The sequence below is a fragment of the Scyliorhinus canicula genome, chromosome 4 (genome assembly GCF_902713615.1).
Source record: "Scyliorhinus canicula chromosome 4, sScyCan1.1, whole genome shotgun sequence".
NCBI lineage: Eukaryota > Metazoa > Chordata > Chondrichthyes > Carcharhiniformes > Scyliorhinidae > Scyliorhinus > Scyliorhinus canicula.
In genome coordinates this window covers 76,432,541-76,460,179 of record NC_052149.1, presented here as the reverse complement: position 1 = coordinate 76,460,179, position 27,639 = coordinate 76,432,541, and the positions used below count along the sequence as shown (strand labels likewise).

Genomic DNA, 27,639 nt, shown 5'->3' with positions numbered 1-27,639 from the left:
CAAAGTCCCTGCCTGAACTGTGTTGACAAATTTCAGTTTGGTCTCTGTGCCTGTGCTAGGTAGGGAGTTGAGGTAATGGCGAAAATCAGTTTCAGTTCCTGATCATTATCTGTCCTAGTGCATGTATAATAAGTTTTTCTGCATTTGCAGACGCGTTTTGGGTGATTGCAGGGTAAACTGTGATAAGTCACCTCCCCATGAGGAAACACAACCTTCTGGCATTGGTGTGTTGACTTTTGTGAAGAGTATCTACGTGTGCCAAGGACATTTATGGAAGCACACTGCAGCAAGTCTGTATGCATTCAGGAGAGGAATTATTTTGGTTGGGGCAGAAGGAATTGACTAGGAGTAGCTTTTATGGTCAGCGGAACATCCGGTTTTCTTGATCGAGTGGCTGATTAATTTGCTGTGATATTTTAGTGAAGATGACCAGGCTTAGGATCCAGATTAAATTTCAGTTTCAGTGAAATCCTTTGGAACGTAGCCGTTGAGTAAATGAAGTCCACGCCATCATGCAGCAGAGACTTGCATGACTTGAGGATACTGTTACTTGAAACCACTCCGAGGATTTAAATTCTGTCACATTACGGAATCATCGTTAGATTTACTGGTATGTTTGTAAACTGAAACAACAAAACCAAATCATTAACATGCTCTAAATGCAAATAAAAGTCAAGGTGAAGGCTTCCTTGATCTATGATGGGTGCCTCAAGGTAACGCGCAAAATACGTATGCCATGAAACCAGATATATTTGGCTGGTAAACAATTTTGAAATTGCTTCTCAAGAAGCATGCAGAAAAGCCGGTTGGAGAGGTGGGCGGAGACCATCGGGCAATCAACAGCTGAGAGGGAACAGTAATGACATTTATTCACTGTTCGTCCCATGTAATTATCAGAGTACTTCATATAAAGGTAACAGCTGCAATTGCGCATTAACTGCCCCATGTTCTTCGTTTTGCGCAGTGAGTAATGTTCCTAAATTAGCAGCTCCGCTACGTGACTAAAACCACACAGGAGTGCAATGCATTGATGTCATAGGATACAAATCCATAGTAACGTCTTTTTAAACAAAAACAACACAAATGCTTCATTTCCATCTTTACTGCATCTTTTACTTTCCCCAACTTCACCTGAAGATACTAATTCATAATGAGCTGTGATGCCTCAAGCAAGTGACTAGACAACAATATATTTGACTGTGGAGGGCATCACGGTCAAGGCTGATGCTGCCAAGGTCTCATGTCTACACTTGTTCACTCTCCAGCAATCACTAAATATTTTTTATGCAGCTGCCCTGATTGTTGAGATCTCAACTGTGCACAGACAGAAATGAAACCTGTATCGTTCCAGTGTATATGCTTAATCGTTATATTGCTCGATCAATTAATCACCATGCAATGGTTTTGTATTTTTACGGACTGCATTTTGTATGATGAGATGTAATTCATGTGCCATCACCCGTAGCCTATGTTTGAAGGTAATATTTACTTGACCAGTTATTTGTATTACTTCAGTATGAGAAAACGAACTATTGACTTGGTTAAATATCTTTAATTTCAAGTCCAATTAGTCCAGTAGATAAATGCACCATGCAATTCGCTCGAGAATCATACAGACCAAAATAATCTGAGGTTCAATCTTTTGTCTGAATTTGGGAACTAGTCGCAGCTGAGAGTTCCAGTTTCCCTCTGTGATCCTGTATAGTGGAAATGGGAAGATTAACAATTAACAGCCAGTGTTCCAATATTAAAATTAGTGCTAGACCAGTTAGAAGAGACATTTTTTGACGTACGTGGGGGATACCTGGAAATGAAAAAAATCAAAATGTTTTCGATACTGGGTCAAGTGAAGCTCTCCAGATTGCCATCAATATATTTTTGTTAAGTATGGGTATTGAGGAATTTAGGGATAAAAAGTAGATAAGTAGAGTTGAGGTGCAGTTATGTCAGGATAGAATTGAATGATAGAACAGGCATGATGGGCTGAATGATCCCACAGCTACTTGCTGCCAAAGGGGCCCTGCTGGAATATGCGTGTGCCTGATGTCTAGTGAGGATACGATTGGGCACAGTTGTGATACTCCCTGTGGTCAAATAGCCCGGGCAGGATTTGGCCTGACTGTTTCTAGTCTGATCAAACAGTCGGCTTGCACTCACTACCTAGACTGACATGGGAAGAATGGGCACTTTGTGATATTATTAAAAACACCAGTGAGACCAGTGTGAAACAACACCTTCAGGGGGAAATGGACAAATAAAAGTGCACAGGGTTAGAAAAAATTATTCTGGGAAGGCTGCTTTAGGTTGATATTTCATTGTGATCCCAGCATGAGTTTTAGCATTTTCAGGATAACGGGAAGAAAATTGACTTGGGAAAATAATTAATTGCTTATGATTCTGTGTATTCTGTATAATTGTATTGCAAATGTACAAACTTCTTTTACTCTTTGCAGGTGTCGTCTCTGCTGTGTGTATTGCTGTATCCTGGACTCATTCTTATCGACCATGGCCATTTTCAATATCCTTACTGATAGCGGCTTTGAATTTTAACAAAAATGTTAAAGCAATGCATTTGACTCTCCCAGTGGTTCAGTCAGTGACAGTCATGATAGGAACATAGGAATTAGGAGCAGAAGTAGGTAATTCAGCCCCTCAAGCCTGCTCCGCCTTTCAGTCAGATTATGGCTGATCTCTTCTTGGTCTCAAATCCACCTCCTAACCTGTTCCTCTTATCCCTTTAACCTGTTCCTCATATCCCTTTGACCCGTCTTTTATCAGAAATATATCTATCTCCTTGAAATCATTTAATGACTCAGACTCCACCATACTAATGGGGCAGCGAGTTCCAAAAAATCACCACCCTCTCTGCGAGACGTGGTTCCACATCATCTCCGTTCTAAAGCTAGCGCCCCTCAACCTATAAGAGTAGGATGATCCTACGTTCACTGGCAGGCCTTTATTGAGTTAACTTGATTTCAGCCAGATAACTTCAGTAACCCCAGGGCTAAGGGAAAGAAATATCAGCCGGCAAGCAGTCTGTGCCACTGATTGCACTTCATGGATTCCGACTGGAAAATGTGTGAACATATTCAATGAGGACGGAACTGTGCGTGGGTGCAATACTGCCCGTGTTTAAATAACCGGCTGGTATTTTTACTTTGAGGCAGCAAAATGTCATTGAACAATACCTCAGCACGAGCCAGCATCTTAAAGAGACGGCAGGGGAAACAGTACACCCGCAAATAAAATGTCTGCCTTGATCATAAGTATATGGAAATTTTGTTGGCTGTTATTCAAACTGAATTTGAAAAGGATTAAATCAATCTATCTATTCATGTAATAAATTCTAAACATTTTGAATTAGGTTTTTTAAAAAAACATTTTCTTAGGTGGCTTTGGCCTAGTTTCTCAGTATTGGCACAAGGCTATAAAACATGTGGTGAGAGTATTAGTTTGGCCATGTATGCTGTCTGGTTGAATATCTGTAAGTTATCCTTAACATGAAAACACATATAACTCTATCAGTTTGGGCCTTGCCGTGTGGGGGTTGCTGGGCCTACTGTTTGACCGAGTCCTGTTTGGCTCTGTGGCATTTTGCCTGGCTCTTAATTATAAGCAAATGGAACTTTACCATGCACTGCCTTTCTTCTGCTATCTCCTTGGAAACAGTTTAAAGAGGGATCTGAAAGGTGAAGGGTGAGTAACTGAAACAATGAATTAAATAGACTCACGGTCCTTGTCATGTCATATGGATCAAGTGAGGTCTATTTTTAAGACTTGAAAATTATTCTCGTTTGCCCTCCCATGTAAACAGCTTAAAATAAACATGCAAGCTTTTTAAGCCTATAAGTTTTATTAAGAAGGGAACATTTTCTTAACATTTGGCTTAAAGTTCGATTTTCTCTTCCATTATCCTTAGAATCCCTATAGCGCAGAAGGAGACCATTCGACCCTCGAGTCTGCACCCACCCTTCAAAAAAAACACACTGCTTAAGCCCACTCCCCGCACTATTGTCATAACCCCAGCTAGCCTACACAGCTTTGGACACTATGGGGCAATTTAGCATGGCCAATCCACCAAACCTGCACCTCTTTAGACTGTGGGAGGAAACCGGAGTGCCCAGAAGAACTCAATGTAGGCACTGGAAGAATATGCACAGTCACCCAAGGTCGGAATTGAACCCGGAACCGTGGCACAAAGGTAGCAGTGCTAACCATTGTGCCACGCCTTTTGTAGATAACTGTTAGGTGATTTTGTGCTGTCGCATTGGAGTTGTACAAAGCCAAGCACTCTTAATAATGAATACAATACTCTGTGTGGGACAGAGTCTGCAGTTCAGGAGCGATCCAAACTGTGTTACGTGACTTCAGCTGGAGCAGTGACAGGAATGTGGTCATTTGTTTCTGTACCTGGGATAGGGAGGGATGAAAAAATCGTCAGCCTTTTTGTCTACATTGAGATCCATTAACATCTACATGTGCTAGAAGAAGTATGTGTGAGTTGTTATGAAGGCAGAATTGGATTTGCTGAACTGACTCCCAAAGTTGAGTGCCTGCCAAAACAGTCTGAAGATAAAATGGCCACCGGGATCTTGTGGCACAGTGGTAGACTGCCTCTGAGCTAGAATCTGGGGATTTGAGTTCCACGGATGATATGTTCATAACTGGGCGAAACAGGTTGATTAGCAACCTGCAAGTCCTTCCAGTATGCTTATGGCAGGTTGTAAGAGTGGGAGAGTCTCCTGGTTAGCCGGATCTGCAGAAGGCAGCGGCAAACCACTGCAATACCTTCCCATGCATAACCACGGACCTGTCTTTGGCACTCACTTGCTAATGGGTATGATGGACCAGCACAGGAGTACATGGCCATCAATGCCCTGTTACATGATACCTGAAGAGAGAGGACATGGCCGCCTGTAGAAGATACTGGAGAGCTGGCACTGCTTGTAGGAGTATCTACTGCTATGAGTCTGTACTGAGCAATAGTGGAGAAAATTAGGGGTGGAATATATTAAACATTGTAAGAAAATAACTAAATTGAAGACTTTTAATGTGGGCTACCATGACGACCAATTTATGTACAAAAATGTCCCGCAAGGTAAATACGTGCATTGTTTTATTGATTAAGGGATAGATATTGGATGGGACACTGGAGAGCTGTCCTGATCTTCAGTAGTACCTGAGCAAGTGGCTGGGCTTTCAGTGCTATCCGTCATCCAAAATACAGCACCTCCTTCAATGCAGCATGCCCTCTACTTCACTGGAGTGTCAGTCTAGATTATGTGCACAAGTCCTGGAGTGGTTTTTATCCAAACCTTTTCATTCAGGTGAGGTAGTTACCATTTGAGTCCAGTGAGGGAGGAACGTTTGTGGGTAGGTTGTTTGCACAGCTGAAAGATCTTGGGTGCAATAAATTTGTGTTCCATCTCAGCTACTAGTTGATTGATATTTTAGTATTTAATCACCTTTTGAGTTGACATAGATGAGTATTCTTCTTACTTATTAAATCAGTGCTCATGCTCATTTACCAATTCGAAGTACGATAGGAATATCAAAAGATAAGATTACTGACAGGCAAAGACTGCATACGTTCTGACTTAGCGCTGCCACAGTGACAATTACAGTTCATATTTGAGTTAAAATATAACCTTGTGGAGCGGGGGGGGGGGGGGGGGGATGAATTGGAGGAGACATTGAAGAAACCTTCAGAGATTCCTTTATAGATATTTCACTGCATCTATAATGTATTGATGGACCCACGACTAGTTTTAACAGATGTATTTCTGTCAGTCCAATTGTGTTGCTGTTTTTGTTAACACATGCATTGTGGAAGCTGTCACAATTTTGTTTCTATATTTTTGGGATGTGGGTGTCACTGGCAAGGCCAACATTTAAAGCCCATCCCATCATCGCCTTCCCAAACCATGTGCTGTGAGGGAGGGAATTCTGGCATTCTGACCCAACAACGGTGAAGGAATGAGTATATAGATTAGTATATAGTATTTAAAGCCCATCCCATCATCACCTTCCCAGTCCATGTGCTGTGAGGGAGAGAGTTCTGGCATTCTGACCCAACAACGGTGAAGGAATGAGTATATAGATTAGTATATAGTATGTAAAGCCCATCCCATCATCGCCTTCCCAGTCCATGTGCTGTGAGGGAGGGAGTTCTGGCATTCTGACCCAACAACGGTGAATGAATGAGTATACAGTTCCCAGTCAGGGTGGTGTGTGACTTTGAAGGGCACTGGTAGGTTGTAATGTTCCTAAGAGCCTGCTGCACATGTTTCTTTAGATGGTAGAGGTCTTGGGTTTGAAAGGTGTTATTAGGGGAGCCTTGGGAAGTTGCAGATTCGTAGATATGAGAAGCCATGTTTCCCTGAAAGATTGAATGTTGGAATCTGATCTGATGAAAACCTGTTGGCTCCCCTCTACCTCTCATGACTCTAATAGCTCAGCCAAACTAGCTGCCATTATGGGTTGAAACCATGCAGAATAGAGGATGGGGTGGGGTTGTTGGACAAGGCGGGGTGGACTGGGTGTTAGTCACTATTCTCTGCTAAATTCATTGATCTCAACTAGGAAGATGATGGAGATCCTTTTGATGTTTTTCAGCTGTTGAGGTGAAAAATTAGCCAGCATTCTTCACCTGATTACTGCCCAGTGTCCAATGCTGAGAGGTCCACATATACATATCAATTGCCATATAAGCCAACTCCAGCGTGATCCCACCACCAAACACATCTTCCCTTCACTCCCTCAGTCAGTATTCTGCAGATACCGTTCCCTCCGAGATAATCTAGTCCACTCCTCCACCATACCCAACGCTCTCCCATCACCTATGGGACCTTCCCATGCAATCGCAGAAAGTGTAACACCTGCCCCTTTACCTCTTCCATGCTTAACATCCCTAACCCAAAACACACATTCCAGGTTAAGCAGCGTTTCACTTGCATCTCGTCCAATTTGGTCTATTGCCTTTGCTGCTCCCAATGTGGTCTCCTCGATATCGGAGAGACCAAACGCAGACTGGGTGATCGCTTTGCTGCGCACCTTCGGACTGTGTGCATTCAGGATCCTGACCTTCCCGTTGCTTGCCATTTTAACACAAGACCCTGCTCCTATGCCCACATGTCTGTTCTTGGCCTGCTGCAATGTTCCAGTGAAGCTCAACGCAAACTGGAGGAACAACATCTCATCTTCCAGTTAGCCTTCGGTTTCGACATCAAATTCAACAACTTCAGATGATTAGCTCTAACCCACCTCGACCCATTTGTTTTCATCCATTTTAACTTTCTTACCATTTCTTTCTCTTGTCTTTCTATATATATTTACACCCCCCCCCCCATCTTGTCCATCTTTCGTTACCCTTTCTCCACTTTGCTTTTCCCTTCCCCTCCCCCCACATCTACATCTGTCACAGTTTACCCTTTGATGCTAGTTTCTCTGCTGTTTGGCCTTTCACACCTTTTGTTCTCTCTGGGGACATGCCATTAGCACTCTTTCCCCTTGCTTTCTGTGGCTATTAGCACCCCGTTTCCCTGGGTTTCTGTGGCTATGACTCATCTTTCATTCTCACTCCACAGTATAAATATTTCCCACTTTCTCTATCTTTAGCTTTGACAAAGAGTCATCTGGACTCGAAACGTTAGCTCTTTTCAACATTGATCTGCTGAGATTTTCCAGCATTTTCTTTTTGGTTATACATATCAATCGAGGGCAAAATGAGGGTGTGATAGCCTCCGTTGCTGAATAACGAACTGACGCTCAATCTTGTAGAACAGCTGCCCAGTTGACAATTCTGGAAGTTCATTGTGAAACTATCCCTGCACCCTCGGCTTAGGTGGAGAGAAAATGTGGTGCTATGTAGCATAATTTTCATTCTCCTTTCACTATAAATATTAATGTTAGAGAGGAGGAAGTGAGTCTTGCTTTTCAGGAGAACAAATCTTTTCTCTTCTGTTACAGGATGATACGGTTGATCAAAATTGCCCTCACTGTGCTGATTTCATTTGCCTGTTGCTGGCTGCCCTTCCTCACCAGTCTCCAGCAGTCCCTGCAGGTGCTTCAGAGGCTTTTCCCTGTTGATAGAGGCTTGTTTGAGGTAAGTTTGATATATATAAAACAATTTGAAATATGCACAATCTTCCTCCACGTTATCTATGTTTGTGTGGCAGGTACTGTAGCACCAAGTTGCCTGAAACACTGGAACTCTGGGTAAAAGGCATTTTAAGAATTGAGCAAAGGTTGTACATTCAATTAGCCAACTAAACCCAAGACACCGAGCCTAGCGTCCTCACCCAGCACTAAGTTCATTAGGATATCTTCCTGACTTTTCACTGATAATATTAGCTCGGCATCCGTTTAGAAGTCTGCAACGGATGACTTATTTAGAAGTAGGGGACGATGAACTTGAGAACTGGTTAGTGTAAGCACCCAACAAATTGACTGTGACGTGTTGGCGATCTCCAATTTCTGTTTTAAAAAAAAATATGCTGATAAGTGTAAATTAAATGATGAGCTATACAGTTGATATCTTGTTCGGTTTGTTCTTAGAATGCATCTTCTAACATTTCTCTGCGTCCTCATCAAATTCAGGGCCGATATTCTATATGTGCCATTTAGAAGAGAAATGGTTTTGACGGTCTGGGGTGTGATGGGTTTGCTGTTAAGTTATGTCCCCTCCAGTTGTGACATTGACAACTGTCTCTGCTGTTTCTATTTCCTGTCCTGAACAGAGGTATCAAATATTATGTTCTTGATACTGATATCACAACCATCCACGGATAGCCCATTTATAGAACCAATCTGCCCCAAAGTTAACCCTTGAAATTGGTGGTGCACTTGCATTATAAACATCACACTCTGGTTGCTGTTAACACGGTAGTGCATGTTAAAGACTCACACCAGACGTCTGTCTTTGGTATTTGGTACACTGTAGACCACATCTTTGCTGAAATCAAAGTTACAGGCAGCAAAAAACATTGTGAATCTTGGCCTGAGCAGATTTGCTTGTTCTGGTCCAGACAGGTTTCAGCAAGATTCACCAATCTCCAGCAACAGGAGCAATTATTGGAGCAAAAAACAAGTTTTCAAATGTTTTCTGAAACAACTGTATCAACAGGAACCATTTTCTGCGTGCAAGTTTTGTTTTAAAATCTTGTTTAGGAGTTTTTTTTGCTTGAACAAAGCCAAAGCGATAAGCACACTGCCTGTACACGGCAAGAGTGGAAGTGCTTCAGTTACTGTAGGGCTCCATATATTTGTCATAGATCATAGAATTTACAGTGCAGAAGGAGGCCATTCGGCCCATCGAGGCTGCACCGGCTCTTGGAAAGAGCACCCTACCCAAGGTCAACACCTCCACCCTATCCCCATAATCCAGTAACCCAACGCTAAGGGCAATTTTGGACAATAAGGGCAATTTATCGTGGCCAATCCACCTAACCTGCACATCTTTAGACTGTGCGAGGAAACCGGAGCACCCGGAACAAACCCATGCACACATGGGGAGGATGTGCAGACTCCGCACAGACAGTGACCCAAGCCAGAATCAAACCTGGGACCCTGGAGCTGTGAAGCAATTATGCTATCCACAATGCTACCGTGCTGCCCCTTTTCTACTTCCCTTGTCATTTTTTCTACTTCCCTGTCTTTCTTTTTAGAAGCATTGGTTTTGGAGCAAGCAAGAAAGGAAATGGATTAAAGGCTTGCCCTGTCCACTCTGCGCATTGACGTTGTAACTCTGCGCATTGACGTTGTAACTCTGAGAAAGGAATACATTTAAAAAATGATCTGTACAGTAAATGGGATGCTTCTAAGTGTACAGGTTGGGTCAAAGCAGAAGCTATTACAATTTTTTTTCTTTTTACCTAATTATCTTCTGTTCCTTCTCTGAAGTTGTCAATCTATGCTGGCATTTGGTTCTACAGTTGCTTCCCACCTCCGATATTTTTCAAGTGTGACTCTAAATATTAAATATCAACAGGCTACTTAACTGGCATGTGGTAACTGTTGATCGTCCCTTTAGGGGCACACAGCAGAGTAAGGGTCACTTGGTCTCCGTGACCAATTGGGACTGGAGGGGGGGGGGGGGGTGAAATCACACCCTATGGGTAGAGAGGCATCTAAGCAGAAACATTTTGGACGCTAGCTGCAGCCATGTGGCTACTGTACAAATCTTACTAATAAACCGTTTGTGTTCACTAACAAAGTCTGTGAAAGTGCATCTTTACAGTATCTTATCCAAACCCACTCTTATATTTGTTCTACATTAACATGCAAATACTTTACATTGGGTCTACGAGCGGGAGTTGGAGGCTCGAATCCACCTCCTCTGGCCTAATTGCCCTTCATAGCAAATAAATTTCAGATTCTCCTGCCCACCCAAACCAACTGTGTAGCAACTCAGCCCTAATGAGGAATTGAACTTGACTTCCTTGGTCTATATGAACCAGTACCACATCTGAAAGAGCATTTATTTGTTAGGTTTTGTTTATAAGTTCTTAATACTCTATTTAATATCAGAATGTAATAAATATGGTAATGCAGTAAATCTCTAGGGTGTGATTTTAAAGGAAAAGTTTCAGTGTCATTTCGGGTGGCGTTTAGGCTGGATGTTTCCCACTGCCTTTTTCTGTGAGATCAACACCGGTATTTACCCACACTCAATCAATTTTTGGGGTCTTGGAGTTTCTCCCTGGTCCAGCCCACACTTAGAAATGTTCTCAGTAGCGGGGAGCTGAACTCGCTTGTGAGATCGGCTCCTCTGAGATTGGACCACTATTTTAAAAGGGTGTCCCAATCTCTAAGCGAACTTGAGGGACCCTCTCCCTTCCCCTCAATGCCCCCCCCCCCCCCCCCCCCCCCCCCTCCACCACCACCACCACGGACAATGTCACGCACTGGGCACTACCCCCCCCGCCAAGTGTGGGCACGCCACGTTAGAGGCGCTGAGCTCCCCCCCCTCGCCCAATCCTCCCATTTCATGGGCCTGGCCCCCTCAGGCCCTGGCCCTTGGCAGTGCCACCCGGGCACCTTGAGCCAGGGTGGCAGTGTCAAGGTGCCCAGATATCAGAGGGAGAGCCAGGGTGCCACCCTGACCACCCAGCGGCCTCCAATGCCCTGGGAAGTTCCCCTCCCCTCCCCGCAGGTGACTTTATGCCTGGTCCAGGTTTGTGTAGATCAGTGCTGAACGATGCCCAAATTGCCTCACTGGGGAGCTGATTCATTCCCGGAAAGCCGTTAGCTAGGGCGTCCATCTCATCAATGAGATGGAGATTGTCCTTAATTGGTGACAATTGACACCTTGCCACATTTTGGCGGGATCTGGAACATGCCAGCGGGAGCGAGCCAGTTAGATCATGGACCAGTCGTGCCCAGCGCAGATCCTGATTTAGGCCGCTCCCTTGATTTAACTGGGGTGCATAGATCCACGCCGGGCACCATGCAGCCGTTAAATTGTGCCCATGGAATTAGGTAATGTAGTTAGTTTCTTTGAGTTGAGATGTTTCAGTGTTAAAAATTTACAAAACTTCCAGATAACATGTTTTAATTGACTCCAGTGTGGCTTTTGCAGGAGGCTCAGGGCAGTATTGTGTGCATTCTGGTAGGGATTTGATTCTAATGCCCATACAAGAAAGTAATAAATGATTTTTCAATTACATACACCCTTACTCTTTCCTATATCAAAAGCACTTCACGTATGATAACTTTGAAGTTGATTAGCCACTGTTGGACAAATATAACAGTCACTTTGTTTGCAGCAAAATCTCACACAGCAGTGAGATGAATAACTAGTTAATTTATTTCTGGTGGTGTTGGGTTGGGGTGGGGTGTTGGTCAGGACGCTATGAGTACTTGTTCATTAAATGGTGCCATGATAATGTAAATATGTACTGGAACAAGTAGAAGAGCCTTTGGTTTGAATTTCTCTTCAAAAGATGGTACCATCAATGCAGCAGTGAAGTGTCAGCCTGGACCATATATCTTGCATAACAAAGGCAGTGTGCTCCTTATTGGTCTTGGGTACTAGATGACTAAACCAAATCGTCTGGTTTCTGGGCTATATATACATACACCATTTTGACAGCTGACAAATTTATATTAGTACAATCTCTAGGCATTACAGCTGAGCCTCGTCCCAGATTACCTGTATGCACACTTCTCAACGCTGTTCTATTTTCAACACTTTTTTTCCTGGTGGTTAGTGGCTCTAGTGTTTAGGGAAAAGCAGGACTCCTTTATTTCTGGAAGAAGAGGTAAAGGGGTGATACTTGTGATGTCTTTGTTTGAACTTCTTTATTTTGGACTCCTGTTTGTAACCGCTAAGCCCTTCTGTCACCTCCAGAATGTATTTTCATTGCAGCCATCATGTCTTCCTATTTTATTGATATTAGTGTTTACCACAGAATTGTTACAACCCAGAAGGGGGTCTTTTGGCCTATCGTGTTTGCAACAGCCCTCCAAATGAGCAATTCACTTAGCAGCATTCCGCCACCTTCTCTTCTTGACCCTGAACATTATTTCTTTTGAGATAGCAACCTAATTCCCCTTTCAATTCCTGGATTGAATCTGTCTCCACCACATTCAGGCAGTGCATCCTCGACCCTAACCACTCGCTGTCTGAGAAACGTTTTTCCTCAGGTCGCTGTTGCTTCTTTGCCAGTTAAACTTAAACCTGTGGCCTCTCGTCTTGATCCTTATGAGTGGGAAGAGTCTCTCCCATTCTGCTCTGTCCAGACTCCTCATGATTTTGAATATCTCTATCAAATCTCTCAACCTTTTCTTCAAGGAAAACAGTCACAACCTCTCCAATCTCTGTGTCTGAAATACCATTCTTGTGTGCACTCAAATGACTTCACATCTTGCATTGAAGTACAGCACCCAGAGCTGGAAGTAATACTCCAGTTGAGGCTGAACTAGTGTCTTATACATGTTTAACATAACCTCCTGCTTTTGTAGTCTATGCCCCTATTACTAAAGCTACTATGTGAACTTCCATATTCTTCCTTTGAGGCGGAGGTTATTCCTGTGTTTGTTTTGCGGACTGAGGAAGTTTGCCTTTTTAAGTATGTCACTCATTGCATGAGATCAAGATGCCTACTCTATCAGAAGACCCACTGTTCTTTATTTTATATTCAACTTTCTTTAAATATTTTAAGTAATTTCTGGCATACACATCTATGGGTTTCAGGACTGGCATCTTACTCAACTAGATTTTATATGTAATCTCACTATGATGTTTTATCAGAGTCACCCGATTAAGTCTAATCTTCATCATTTACAACCCACGTGAGTACTGTCCAACCAGGGGAAAATCCCTGAATAGAGTTTTGGAACAGGAACCCTGGGCATCTCTTTCCTTCTGAACAAGTGTCACCAAAGTCTGTTGGAGCACTGCGAATGTCACCCTCACTGATCCCCAACTAGTTGTTCAGGTTTTGGAATCAAACGGGAGATCTTCCAAGTTTGCATTCCTCAACGTCCATTGAATAGACTCACTGGGCCAACTGATGTAACAACAAAAGCTCAGCTTTTTCAGAGAAAGCTACTGGGTTTTTATTGTGGACCTAATAGAGGAACTGCATATGTGTTTGTAATGGTTTCTATAAAGCTTTGCAGCACCATTGTGATAAACACCTTGAAATGTGAAGAGTGCAGAGAAAAATTGAGAAATCAACCATTGTGAGGGATAGAACAGTTTTCTCAGATACTGTATGAATGTTCGTAGATTTGAGATTGCTTTGATAGCTGAACTTTATACTCTTCGTGCATTTGTAACCATTAGGCCCTACCCGCCTCCTGTTTCCAATCTTTCTTTCCATTCCAGCCTTGTCTTTTATTAATATTCGCGTTTATCTGAATTTCTTCATTCTTCCTAAGCTCCAGAAATGTTGCTTACAAGCTCTCTTCCTCTCCTCTACATTCTAACCATATTAAAATGAAAATTCATTACACAATAAACTCTCGCTCATTTGTTCTTTGAATTGTCTCCTTCCTCCTACAGTCAAAAAGTTTATAAGCTGGATTTCATCTATTCAATGCCACTTAATTTATTCTGCTCTCTCTGTTACTCTTCAGTCTCTGTGTTGCCAAAACTGATTAGCCTTTTCCTTGGTTATGACCTACTTTAAGATTCCAGGTTACAGATTTATGACGGTTAAGTGGACATATTTTCTGTGAATGACCACTAGTCTGTGCTATTGTATAGTTCAGTTGTAATCTTCACAGATGTTAAAAAATTAAGGGGTGGAATTTTCCCAAAATTGTACAGTGTTGGATCAGGTGGGAAAAGGTGTGTGAAAGTCGCTTGCTTCACAGGTGCCTTTTCTCGCTTGATCAAGCATCACTATCACCCTGTGCAATTTCAAAGTGCTGACAATGATTACGCAGCCAGCTGGGGGGGCGGGGCCTAAATTCACCGGCAAATAAAGTTAAAAGCCCCCTTCCACCCACCCACTGACACCAGAACCCCACCATCGGGAACCCCGGTGGACATGAGGAACACCCTGAACCCTTGCCTGCAGAGGGGCAAACCACTCTTTCCCTCCCCCCTCCACCAGGCAATCAGCAGGGTGACTGAACCCACTTTCATTTTTGAAAACTAGTAGTGATTCCTGCTGGCGTGACTTCAAGCTAGTAGAGGGGAACATCTAACACTGCTGAATTCATGGAAACATGCCCCTGATTATATTACTGGAGGTGGGTTGACGGGGAAGATCTCAAACTGAGGTCTCGCCGCAGCCGCAATCCCAGTATGGCCCTCTTAGGGGATTCACTGGCCATAACGTGGTTTGGGCTTGTAGCGAACGGATCCTGAGAATTGCGCCCAAAATTTTAACTTTTTTATGGTGCTTGCAATAGTTCACAACTGAAGTTGTTGCCCAATAGCAGCAAGTGATTTTATTATTTCCTTGGTGTTTAGTAGCTGAGGATTCAGAGAACGGAAGCATGAATTGCAGATTCAAGTTTTCGGCCTCCATTGAATTCCATGGTTTGTATTGCTGTGCAATGGAATGTTTCAGAGCATCATATTAAGAGACTGCTACAGTGGCCTACCCAAGAAGGCTATGCATTGTTCGAATTGATAGGTTAGAACAAAGAAAAGTGCAGCACAGGAATTACTAGGGGGCATAGGTTTAAGGTGCGAGGGGCAAGGTTTAGAGTAAATGTACGAGGCAAGTTTTTTTTACAGAGGGTAGTGGGTGCCTGGAACTTGCTACCAGAGGCCCTTCGGCCCTCCAAGCCTGCACCGACCATTCTGCCCGTCTAAACGAAAATCTTCTACACTTACGGGGTCCTTATCCCTCTATTCCCATCCTATTCATGTATTTGTCAAAATGCTCCTTAAACATCACTGTCGTCCCTGCTTCCACCACCTCCTCCGGCAGCGAGCTCCAGGCTCCCACTACCCTCTGTAAAAAAAAAAAAAAATTGCCTCGTAAATCATCTCTAAACCTTGCCCCTCGCACCTTAAACATATGCCCCCTAGGAATTGACCCCTCTACCCAGGGAAAAAGTTTCTGACCATCCACTCTGTCTATGCCCCTCATAATTTTGTAGACCTCTATCAGGTTGCCCCTCAACCTCCGTCATTCCAGTGAGAACAAACTAAGTTTATTCAACCTCTCCTCATAGCTAATGTCCTCCATACAAGGCAACATCCTGGTAAATCTCTTCTGCACCCTCTCTAAAGCCTCCACATCCTTCTGGTAGTGTGGAGACCAGAATTGAACGCTATACTCCAAGTGTGGTCTAACTAAGGTTCTATACAGCTGCAACATGACTTGCCAATTTTTATACTCAATGCCCCGGTCAATGAAGGCAAGCATGCCATATGCCTACATGACTACCTTGTCCACCTGTGTTGCCCCTTTCAGTGACCTGTGGACCTGTACACCTAGATCTCTCTGACTGTCAATACTCTTGAGGGTTCTACCATTCACTGTATATTCCCTACCTGTATTAGACCTTCCAAAATGCATTGCCTCACATTTTTTCTGGATTAAACTCCCATCTGCCATCTCTCCGCCCAAGTCTCCAAACGATCTAAATCCTGCTGTATCCTCTGACAGTCCTCATCACTATCCGCAATTCCACCAACCTTTGTGTCATCCGCAAACTTACTAATCAGACCAGTTACATTTTCCTCCAAATCATTTATACATACTACGAACAGCAAAGGTCCCAGCACTGATTCCTGCGGAACACCACTAGTCACAGGCCTCCAATCAGAAAAACACCCTTCCATTTCTACTCTCTGCCTTTTATGACCTAGCCAGTTCTGTATCCATCTTGCCAGCTCACCTCTGATCGAGTGTGACTTCATCTTTTGTACCTGTCTGCCATGAGGGCCCTACTGAAGTCCATATAGACAACATCCACTGCCCTACCTGTATCAACCATCTTTGTGACCTCCACGAAAAGCTCTATCAAGTTAGTGAGACATGACCTCCCCTTCGCAAAACCGTGCTGCCACTCGCTAAACTTGCTTCCAAATGGGAGTAGATCTTGTCTCGAAGAATTATCTCCAGTAATTTCCCTACCAATGACGTAAGGCTCACCAGCCTGTAGTTCCCTGGATTATCCTTGCTACCCTTCTTAAACAAGGTTAGGTAGAGTGTGGAGACAGGAAAGCACAGACACAGATAGAACAACTAGATTTGACAACATCCTCTTTCCTGGTCCAATTATGTCACTTGGTAACTACCAAAGAAAGCAAAAGTAAACAATATGCAGCGACTCACAGAACTAAAATTGTTTTTATTAAGATTGAGAAGATATGATCCCAGAGCCTGGTGGGCCATGCAGTTATAAATTGTGGTGTTATGCTGCTGTGCAGAATATATAACACCTCATTGATGCCTTGCTTTGGCCTGCTAGATGTTTCCTTAGTCCATCCCTTGTAACACAGTGATGGGACCACACCCCACATTGCACTGTTGTGTAGTACTATTGTGCTAAGTGGGACATATGAAGAGAATGGTGGGGAGAATATAGCCATAAAGTCAAAATCATTATGGCACAGAAGGGGGCCATTCAGCTGATTGATTCCATGCCAGCTCTTGTCGAGCAATCCAGTCAGTCCTATTCCTCCGCTCTCGCTCCATCGTCATTCAAGTTTATTTTCCTTGTCATTTTGACCACCCTCTTCGACAACAAAGTCCAGGTTATAAGCACTTGCTGTGGGGAAAAAAACTCTTTCTCATGTATAGATCTCTTGCCCAAAACTCTAAATCTGTGCCCTGTAGTCCTTATCCAATGAATAAACTGGGACCTTTAGGCTCCACAGCAGGATCACTAAACTTTAGTATATATTTGAAAAAATAAGTAGTCCAATATTAATTGGAAGTAGAAAATACCCACACAACGTATCAATCTGTAACCACAGGACATCCCTGTATGAGAACAATCTGAAGATTCTTAACATATATACTTATTGTAATTCTAAATTTCATTCTCAACCAGGATTTACCCAACTCCTTACTAAAGAAAGCAAAAGCTGATGAAGCTGAATAAATTAACTCCTTCACAAAGGATTCAGGTAAATATCTGGTTGGAGCTGTAGTAACCAACCACAATGGCTCCTGTCTTGCTGGGTGAGAAAAGGCTATTGTCTGTAGGTAGTAATAGAATAGATAAATATTCTAGAATGTGTATGCCTCACTACTGAGTCCATGATTGCACAGATTATATACGGAGTGGGCTTGATGAATTCTTTGGCCTTTTCTCATTCCATACTTTCAAACCTAATTTTTTTGGCAGTGGAAAATAATGTTAGTTTTTGTGAACATATATTTTCATTATCTAGTGTTTTAAATCCCAGGATCATCTTTGTTGTGTTTCTCTAGAACTTCTCTATCTTTTAGAAGGCCTTGTCTCAATATGCATTTTATTAATGCATACTCGCTGGTGAATGGTAACCACTATGCATGCACTGTTCACAATTTACATGGTCCACAGGATCCCACACTTTGAGTCACTATGTCGGTGGAAGAGCAGGCAAGTAAGCAAATGGCTGCTGTGGTCATGTGGCACCACTGAGGTGGAACTGGTTAACACGTAATTAAAAAATTGGAATTTAACTTATTCTGTTTCTGATTCTTCGTAATGTTTTCAGGTACTCAATGAAATAACTTGCACATTGTGCCCGATGATAATTTACATGTGTTTTCTAAATAGGATAAAGTCGGAAATGTGTGGTGCAGTTTATCTGTGATATTGAAAGTGAAGAAGGTTCTATCGCCTTCAACCCAGGTTTGGCTCAGGTAATGTTTAGCCCCTGTTGATCTATTTTGCATCATGAGACATTTCATGGTTTGCCTTTCATCACTAACACCCCCCCCCCCCCCCCCCCCCCATTGTAGGTAATTGTAACGAACATAATTTAAAAACTCAGTATGTGTTTATAACTCCCTTCTCCTCCTCTTTACTGAAGATGTTCAGATCCGGGATGGGAATGCTTGTGGGAAGCACCTGTCTGGAGGCCAAGCCCCATTGCCATTGGTATTCAATCAGCAGCGGGCAGAGGCTCACCATCTGGGAAGACTGCTCAGCAAACCCTATAGAGTTTGCCAGCAGCCTCCCAGATTGGTGCCTCATTTAGGGACATTCTGTGCCCAATCGAGGGACTCCACATTGGGAAGGGGGAGGCTCACAGGAAACCACTTCTGTCACCTCTGCTTCTGACCCCCCCCTTGCAGGGTGATACCTTCGCCGCAACCCCCACCTACCATGCTCACCTTTGCCTGGGGTTCTATCAGTAGGCCCCACTGTGGGACTGATGGTGGTCACAGCTCCCAGTGTCGTTGCTGGCCTCCGATTGGCTAACACGTCTCGGGAGGGAGTTCTGCCGTATTGGGGGGTTAATCCAAGCAGAGGCCTGCTTCTGCCCAGTTAAGTGTATAATTACCTTGGGATAGCACTGTGCCTCCTGGGAAAAAACGATGCGGAGGTCCCACCAGTTCAGCAACTGCTAGGTAAGGCCCCAATCGTCCACATAAATCCACAGTGTGACCAATGTTTGTTTAAAAGAGCCATTAAGTGAGTAGGTGACCTGAGTTGTTGAAAGGTTTAAAGAAGGGAGAATAGGAAAAGAAGAAACACAAATAAAATGTCAGGTAGGTTGATTGATGAGAGCCAGTAGCATTTCACGTGAACAAATACAGAGTACTATGATCAAGAAAAGGAAATAGACAGTGGAAATGTAAAATAAAATCCGATCTTAAAAATCACAGACTTTGGGGCATTGATGTGTAGGTCACAAAAGTCAACAGCACGATTAACCAACTGGACCTTGGTATAGCCAAAAAGATAGAGCATAAATTCCAGGAGGAGGTAGTGTCTGCACAAGGCCGAACTACAACTGTACATGGATTAGTGTTTACAGTTCTGGCCACATATCTACGCATTGATGGCAGTTGAGAAAAAGGCAGCCATGTTAAGGCATCTTGTCTACAAGGAGAGATGCGCGTGCTGAGGCTTGTTCTGGAGGCCTTGGAGAAATATTTTTAAGGGAATAGACAAATTGTACTAAATTTCGAACCAAGGAACTTGGGTTCAAGCTTAGAAGAGGGAAGGTGTACAGGCCGTTAGCAGGGCGGCATGGTGGCACAGTGGTTAGCACTGCTGTCTATGGCGCTGAGGACAAGAGTTTAATCCTGGCCCACTGTCCATGTAGAGTTTGCACATTCTCCACGTATCTGTGTGGGTTTCACCCCCACAACCTAAAGATGTGCAGGGTTGGTGGATTGGCCACACTAAATTGCCCCTTAATTGGAAAAAACATGATTGGGTACTCTAAATGTATTTAAAAAAAGGATCTAACCCGTTTGCGCAGAGCATGTCGAATATTTGGAACATACTATTCAAGAACATGGTGGAAGCTGATAGTGTCGGGAAAAGAATGAAGAGAGAATTGGATAAGCGGTTGATAGGGGGTGATGGCTTTTCTGGACTTGTACTTTACAACATTCCTATTTCCCAAACTGATATCACACATCCACCCCTTTAGAAACACAAACATTTAGAGAAAAAAAACTGCATCCTATTTTTATCTCCAGTGGATTTTCCTCAAAATTAGTTCTAAAGTGGTAGAGTGTTCATTCTCCCTCGCTATGGATAAAACTCTTGGTATAGATGGGATTTGGCATTAAGTGCCGGTGCCAATTTCCTATCTTTGGTAATGTGTCAAGAAGAGACAGAGGTGATGTAGGGCCATTCTCAAAATAAAAGGGATATAATGAGGTAAGTCAGCCCCGCCCACTCTTTCACTTCAGCGCTAATTCATTTTGAAATATTGCTTTATTTTGCATTTGATATGTTGCCATCTTATGTGGGCAGCACGGTAGTGTAGTGGTTAGCACAGTTGCTTCACAGCTCCAGGGTCCCAGGTTTGATTCCCTGCTTGCGTCACTGTCTCTGTGGAGTCTGCACGTTCTCCCTGTGTGTGCATGGGTTTCCTCCGATTTCCTCCCACAGTCCAAAGATGTGCAAGTTAGGTGGATTGGCCATGCTAAATTGCCCTTAGTGTTCAAAAAGGTTGGGTAGAATTACTGGGTTATGGGGATAAAGGAGATAGGGTGGAGGCATAATGGGGCTTGTGTGAGGTTCTCTTTCCAAGGGCCGGTGCAGACTCGATGGGCTGAATGGCCTCCTGCACTGTAAATTCTATGATTCTGTGTTAGTGGTATAACAACTTTTTATTTTTATTTTTGTCAGTTTTACTGCCACTCTTCTGACACTATTACCTACGTGTATAAAGCTGACAATTAATCCCACACTAAATGGGTTCAAACTTGCACTGGTAAGTCTTGAATTTACTTTATTTAGGACATTGTAATGTAAATGCGTGGTGTTATTTTATTTTTTCAAATGAGCTTTCCTGAGGTTAAGTTGGTAAGTGGAACTAGGCTAAGGGACCAGGATCGTCCTTGATTCAGTGCCTCTGGTCAGTACTGGGTTTGCTGCTCCCAGCCTGAGCAATAGTGGAGGAAGAACAGCTTGAGTTTGTTTCTTTAACACCATCCAGTGATTCCAGTCAACTGCATGTGTGTGGGCATCTGGTAATGGCAGGATAGGGTTCGCTCCTGCCTACGATTAAATGGCTGATGCTCCTCATTTTCTCGCCTCTTGCGTGACGAATAAACATTTGGTTGAGGCATCAAAGGGCTGGTGTCATCTGAGGAACTGTATCTCCCCCCACCCCCCCCAAGTCTGGAAGGCATTGCTGAACTTTTCCCGTGTTTTCTATACACTCCCACTTACTAACTGGACAGTAATCAGGAATGGGAATGCTGGCTGGGTTTTCTCCTTCGTAGCCCAAAGGACACCGGCACATTCATTGTGGCCCTGGATTGGTTAACTTGCATATAGGACCTACCTTCTCTGTGTCAATGCATCATGCAGTGCATTTACCCAATTATTAGGAGTTCCAGTTTAAATTAGAAATATTTAAACACAAATTGTTTGTCCTTTAATATCGGCTATAAGAGAATGTTAAAAATACTACAAATAGGAGAATTTTAATCTTCACCTTTAGATTTTGACCTTCTGGAAGTTTGGCACTTATTCAGGGAATGTAACCCAGTGTATTAAGAGTGAAAGTGAAGACAGATAATGACAGGATTCCATCATGTCATAAGATCCCTCCACGGCTGGTTGGGAACATGTGCTGTGGAATGTGAGCTGCACTCTGCAGGCACACCAGTTTAAAACAAAATATCAACAGAATTCTGTGGTCCTTGACGGCCTCACTCAGTGAAGGTGCTGCTCAAGTGTACGCTAAGTTACGTAGATGGGATGACTCCAGGTTCTATTGCTCATCTACTTAGTTAGCTAATCTCTCCCGGGACAATAGTTATTTTGTTATAATTGGCTTCATTGCCTTACGAGGGGCAGAAAACCAACTTGTGTTCCCACCCCTGATTGCTGTCGAATGACTCTTCCCGGATATGTGCCTTTTGGGTAAGGACACGGCCTCAGCTGTAATGCAAATCCATAGTTGGTTGATCCACCAACACTCATTTTTCAGCCACAAATGACTGCTTGGGTCAGATTCCAGAGGGTAACCAGCAGCTGTGGAGCAAACCTGAATTCAGTGAAGGAAAAGAAGGGCAATTATTTTTTTCTGGGCCGGTGGGGGGGGGGGGCAAAGTCAAACATTAGAGAATACACTTGACAGTACTAATTCAACTAATTTGTTTTAATGTGCGCTTATAACTTGGAATGTAAAATATTTGCTTTTTTTCTAAGTGTTTGTGCGAGAATGAATTTATGAATTGGTTGTTCGCTAATAATGTTTTAAAATGCAACAATAATTGACTCAAAAACGCTCTATAAATCTTGTGATTCATTACAAGTCTAAAAGTGCTGACAGTTTTGGGAGGATCAGAAATGCAGATTTATGCTTGGGAGTGCAGAATAATTTTCACTGTGATCATATAGTGAAGCTTTAGCCATTTATGAACAACCTAAGCCAATTCAACTCGTTTTATTTCAGACTACATTACAAAGGAGGTATTCCCAACCAAAGTCTTGCTTAAAAGCTACAGTCAGGAATGGTGTGCTATGGTGTGATTGATTGGGAGGTCTGTAACTATCATTGCTTACAGTGTGCTATATATTGCACGTTTGTCTTTTCTTTTTCTTCCTTTCAATCATGCCACTGGAGGCAGTTGTTGCCAGGAAGAAAGGGCAATAATTGTCCTGTTTTGATTGAACCCTTTCACTCTGGGATAGGAATTGATTTAGACTGGCCTCCAAATAGAATCTTGTTTTCTCCTTTGCTGGAAAGCAAGAAAGGGCAAGACTTTGGTCAACATCCCAATCAGATAGCCCATGAACACAGACTTGGAGTATTGGGAGAAGCATGTCTACTGAAATTTCAGGTGAATAGTAGCCAGACCATACTACTTTTGTACAAGAAGTATCTTGGTTTATTCATGATGTTGAGGAGAATGGACCATAATGTGGTATCAAGACACACAGATCAGCAAATCCTCATTCAAACTTTACTGTAAGAGTTAGCTGATCACTGCCAGTGGAGTGATACAATTGACTGTACTTCCTTCCTAACCTAGGATACTATCAGCCAGTTCCCCCTCTTGATCGCAATAATATGTCTAAGATTTGACGCTCTCTCTTGTGGAATAGCCTGGCTGACATTTCCCTCAGCTGTAGACCAGGTATTCCTTGTATCACTGGGCCATCTTTCACCATCTGTTTGCCTGTTGCATTTTGACTGAGCAGGGATTCAGCACAGACCCCTCTCTATTCCAAAAAAAAGGAATGCAAGTTACCTTAATTAGGAAGCAGTGTTATTCCAGTTTTCCAGCACCACGTGAGGGCACTATTAAAATGCTGTTGGCTGGTCCTTATTCCACTTGGCAATTGCCCCCAGTTGTATAATTAAAATTAGGAGCTATGTTTATAGGAAATCACAGGAACAAACCTGGACCCAACATCTCTGGATTGACACATTCCTCAGAGTTGTATGTTAACTGGGCGTGACTAATAATTATTGACGACTAATAATTAACATTGGATTAAGCCCAAACAGAAATATCAGAGGGCTGCTGGTATTGATGAAATTTTAATTTAAAAAAGTGCTGGAAATTCACAGCAGGTCTGGCAGCATCTGTGGAGAAAGAAGCATTGCACGATACAAACAGAAGAAATAGGAGCAAAAGTAGGTCATTCGGCCCCTCAAGCTGGTTCTGCCATTCAATACGATCATGGCTGATCTGTTTGCTTGAGTTCTACATTCCCATCTACACCCAGTAACCATTAATTCCCTTGAATAACAAGAATCTATCTATCTTTGCATTAAAAATTATTCAGTGACCCTACCCTTCCACCACCTTTCGAGGCAGAAAGTTCCAAAGTCACAAAACCCACCGAGAAATGAATTCTAGTCATCTGTCAAAAAGGGTGACCCCTAATTTGAAAACCATGTCTCCTAGTTCTTGACTCACCCACAAGAGGAAACATACTTTCCACGTCCGCCATGTCAAGACCTTTCAGAATCTTATATACTTTATCAAATCACCCCTCACTCTCCTAAACTCCAATGGAAACAAGCCCATTCTGTCCAACCTATCCTCATAGACAACCCGCTCATTCAAGGTGTCAGTCGATTAAACCCCCTCTGAACCCCCTCAAATGCATTTATATCCTTCCTTAAATAAGGAGACCAAAATTGCACATAGTATTCAAGGTGCAGGCCTGCATAACTGAAACACAGTGGGCGGAATTCTCCGCTCCCGAGGAAAAATCGGGAGGGCCGTCGTGAACTTGGCCGAGTTTCACGACGGCCTCGGAGGCCGCTCCTCACCCCCTATTCTCCCCTCCCGGCGGGGCTAGGAGCGGCGCTCCGTAAATCTCGGCCGCGGGGGCGTTGCGCCGAGAATGACGCGGCCGGCGTGCCTAATGACATCAGCCGCACATGCGCAGGTTGGCCGGCTCCCACCCGCGCATGCGCAGCTGATGTCACGATGCTGACAGCTCGAACCCGCGCATGCGCGGTGGCCGTCTTTCCCCTCAGCCGCCCCGCAAGACGTGGCGGCTTGATCTTGCGGGGCGGCGGAGGGGAAATAGTGCGTCCGATTGAGATGTCGGCCCGATGATCGGTGGGCACCGATCGCGGGCCTGTCCTCTCCCGAGCACAGTCGTGGTGCTCTTTCCCCTGTACTCCCCCCACAAGCCCCAAATGGGCATATCTCACCCGTTTCACGACGGCAGCAACCAGGTGTGGTTACCGCCGTCGTGAAGCAGTTGCGAACGGCAGGCCGCTCGGCCCATGTGGGTCGGAGAATCACCGTTCGCCGTGAAAAACGGCGAGCGGCGATTCTTCCGAGCGGGGTGGGGTGGGGGGAGAATCGTGGGCACCAGGGGGGCGTAAATTTTGTCGGGGAGGCCCTCCCGCGATTCTCCCACACCGCGTGGGGAGCGGAGAATCGCGCCCAGGATCTTTGCTTTTATGTTCAATTCCTTTCATAATAAAGGATAGCATTCCATTAGCCTTCTTGATTATGTACTGTACCTACATACTAACCTTCTATGACTCGTGCTTGAGAGCACCTAGATCCTCTGCACCTCGGAATTCTGCAGTCATTCCCCATTTGTGTAATACTCTGCTTTCTTATTCTTCCTGTCAAAGTGAACAACTATGCATTTCCCCACATTATACACCCTCTGCTAGATTTTTGCCCACTCACTCAGCTTATCTGTATCCGTCTGCAAACTTTTTATTTTTCACAACATATTTTCTTACTTATCTTTATGTCATCTTCAAATTTAGCTACCATCCCCTCACTCCCCTCGTCATTGAAATAAACGTAGTGGCCTCAGCACAGACTCCTGAGGGTCTTCACTGGTCACATTCTGCCAATCAGACAGACCCATTTATGCATACTGTCTGCTTCCAGTTAGCTAGCCAATCGTCTATCCAGGCTAAGATGTTACCCCGCACACTGAGCTTTTATTTTCCACAATAACGTTTGATGCCTTCTCTAAAAATCCAAATATAGTACATCTACGGACTTCCCTTTATTCACAATGCATGTTACTTCTTCAAAGAACTCTATTAAATTAATTAAACATGATTTCCCTTTCATAGAACTATGCTTACTCTTGTCGATTTCTTTGTCCTTTTCTATGTGCCCAGCTATAATCTCTTAATGGTTAGCGCCAGCACCTTCCCCACAGCAGACATCAAGCTAACTGAGCTTTAGTTTCCTGTTTACTGCCTCCCTACCTGCTTGAATAGAGGGATTACATTTGCTGCTTTCCAGTCTGATGGAATCTTTTCAGAATCTAGTGAATTTTGGAAATTTAACACCAGTGAATCTAATACCTTATTTGCCACCTTTTTTCAGTCCCTAGGATGAAGGTCAACTGGACCCGGAGACCTGTCAGTTGCAGCTCTTCTGTTTGCTCAGTACAGCTTCCTGGGTGATTGTAACTTCACCCTTCCACCTCCCGATTTATAGCTATTAATGGAATGTGCTTTGTATCCTCTCTAATGAAGACAGAAACCAAACATTTGTTCATTTCATCCGCCATTTCCTTGTTCTCTACCATTAACTCCTTATTGTCACTCTCTAGAGGACCAACACTCACTTTGTCTACTCCTTCCTGTTTCAATACCTAAATAAACTCTTGCTATCTTTTACTGCATATCTAACTGGCTTCCTCTCGTACTCTAATTTCCTTCTCCTGATTAACCTTTTAGTCGTTTGCTGCCGTTCTGTATATTCTGACCAATCACCTGACCTGCCACTCGCCAACAGTGACCAGGATGCTGGACAGAAACCCCAATATTTTATTTTAATTTTTTAAGATTGTGAGGAAAGGATACCTCATTCCAGGAGTGATTACAAGAAAAATAGGATATGATATAATAAAACAAACTTCATTACTAACACAGTATTAAAATATCATCAACATCATACTAGAAAAGAGCTTACAATTACACCTTCAACAATGCTAATTAATACAGTGAATATAGTAACCCTCAACTGCTATCTTTATTCCCTCAAACAACAAAAACAACAAAACAAAAAAAGTCTTGACTCTCAATCCACTGTTAAAATACAGTTAACCCGACTTCCAATGGCGGCTATGGAGTGAAAGGTCACACATTTGGCAGCTCCCGCTCTTGGTGGTCTTTTTGTGGCTTTTAAGCTGGATTTCTACAGGAACTTTTCAAAGTAAAGGTGTAAAAGCGAGAAGAGAAGGAGGTAACCACAAGTTTATGGAGCTGCGCCCAGCGAAAAAGGAGCAATCAAAAGTTGGTTGGAAGTGAGGACCAGAGTTCAAGGGAGGCAATGGCAGGGACGCAGGGTCTGACCTTGCCAGCTCAGTGGTTGACGGACCAGTTGGTGAGCTTCTTGACCGAGAAGTTAACTCAACATCGCAGGGAGTGTGCGAAGGACTTGGCCCGGGCGGTGGACTCGATCAGGGCTGTGGTCGACCGTGTGGAGGTGAGATTGACGACCCACGGACAGGCAATCCAGAAGCTGGAGGAGCTGGCGACGGAACGAGAGGTGCAGTCCACCGCGATGGCAGCAGAGATCGGGGTGTTACAGGAACAACAGAAACAACAGAGGACCTGAGAACCGTTCTTGGAGGCAGAATATCCAGATCGTTGGTCTGCCAGAGGGGAAGAAAGGATCCGATGCTGGTGCGTATGTGGGGAAGATTTTGGAGAAGCTGATGGGGGAGGGTTCATTCCCCAAGCCACTGGAGGTGGACTGGGCCCACAGGGCGCTTGTGCTTAAGCCCCAGGGGAGTGAGCTCCCGAGGGCGATGATGGTACGGCTGCATCGGTTCATAGACGAGAAAGGATCATGAGGTGGGCCAGGCAGACAAAATGGTAAATGTGGGAAGATGCTGAGATCCAGGTGTATCAGGACTTGGGAGCAGAACTCGCAAAGAGGAAGGCGAGTTTTAATAAAGTCAAGTTGGCCCTGTATGACAAGAAAATAAAATTTGGACTGCTTTACCCGGCCTGTCGATGGGTGACCTATGAGGGCCGCTGTACTTTGGCTCGCCGGAGGACGCGACGGACTTTATGAAGGACAATAATTTGATGGGAAAGTAAGGACCTTGAACCTTGACTGTTGGGAACTGAGCTAG

At 43.7% G+C, this 27,639-nt stretch overlaps 1 protein-coding gene across 4 annotated transcripts in view; it reads left to right on the top strand.

Moving 5' to 3' along the window:
• alg6 (ALG6 alpha-1,3-glucosyltransferase) overlaps window positions 1–27,639 on the top strand; it is a 61,112-nt gene that overhangs the window by 16,109 nt on the left and 17,364 nt on the right. For 2 of the 4 annotated variants that reach the window (XM_038794499.1, XM_038794500.1), the window contains exons 6-10: window positions 2,454–2,518; window positions 3,511–3,696; window positions 7,969–8,104; window positions 18,184–18,269; window positions 20,722–20,806. In XM_038794499.1, the coding sequence (XP_038650427.1) occupies window positions 2,454–2,518; window positions 3,511–3,696; window positions 7,969–8,104; window positions 18,184–18,269; window positions 20,722–20,806 (558 nt within the window). The remainder of the gene's footprint in view (window positions 1–2,453; window positions 2,519–3,510; window positions 3,697–7,968; window positions 8,105–18,183; window positions 18,270–20,721; window positions 20,807–27,639) is intronic. The other 2 variants (XM_038794501.1, XM_038794502.1) reach the window with 2 other exon arrangements.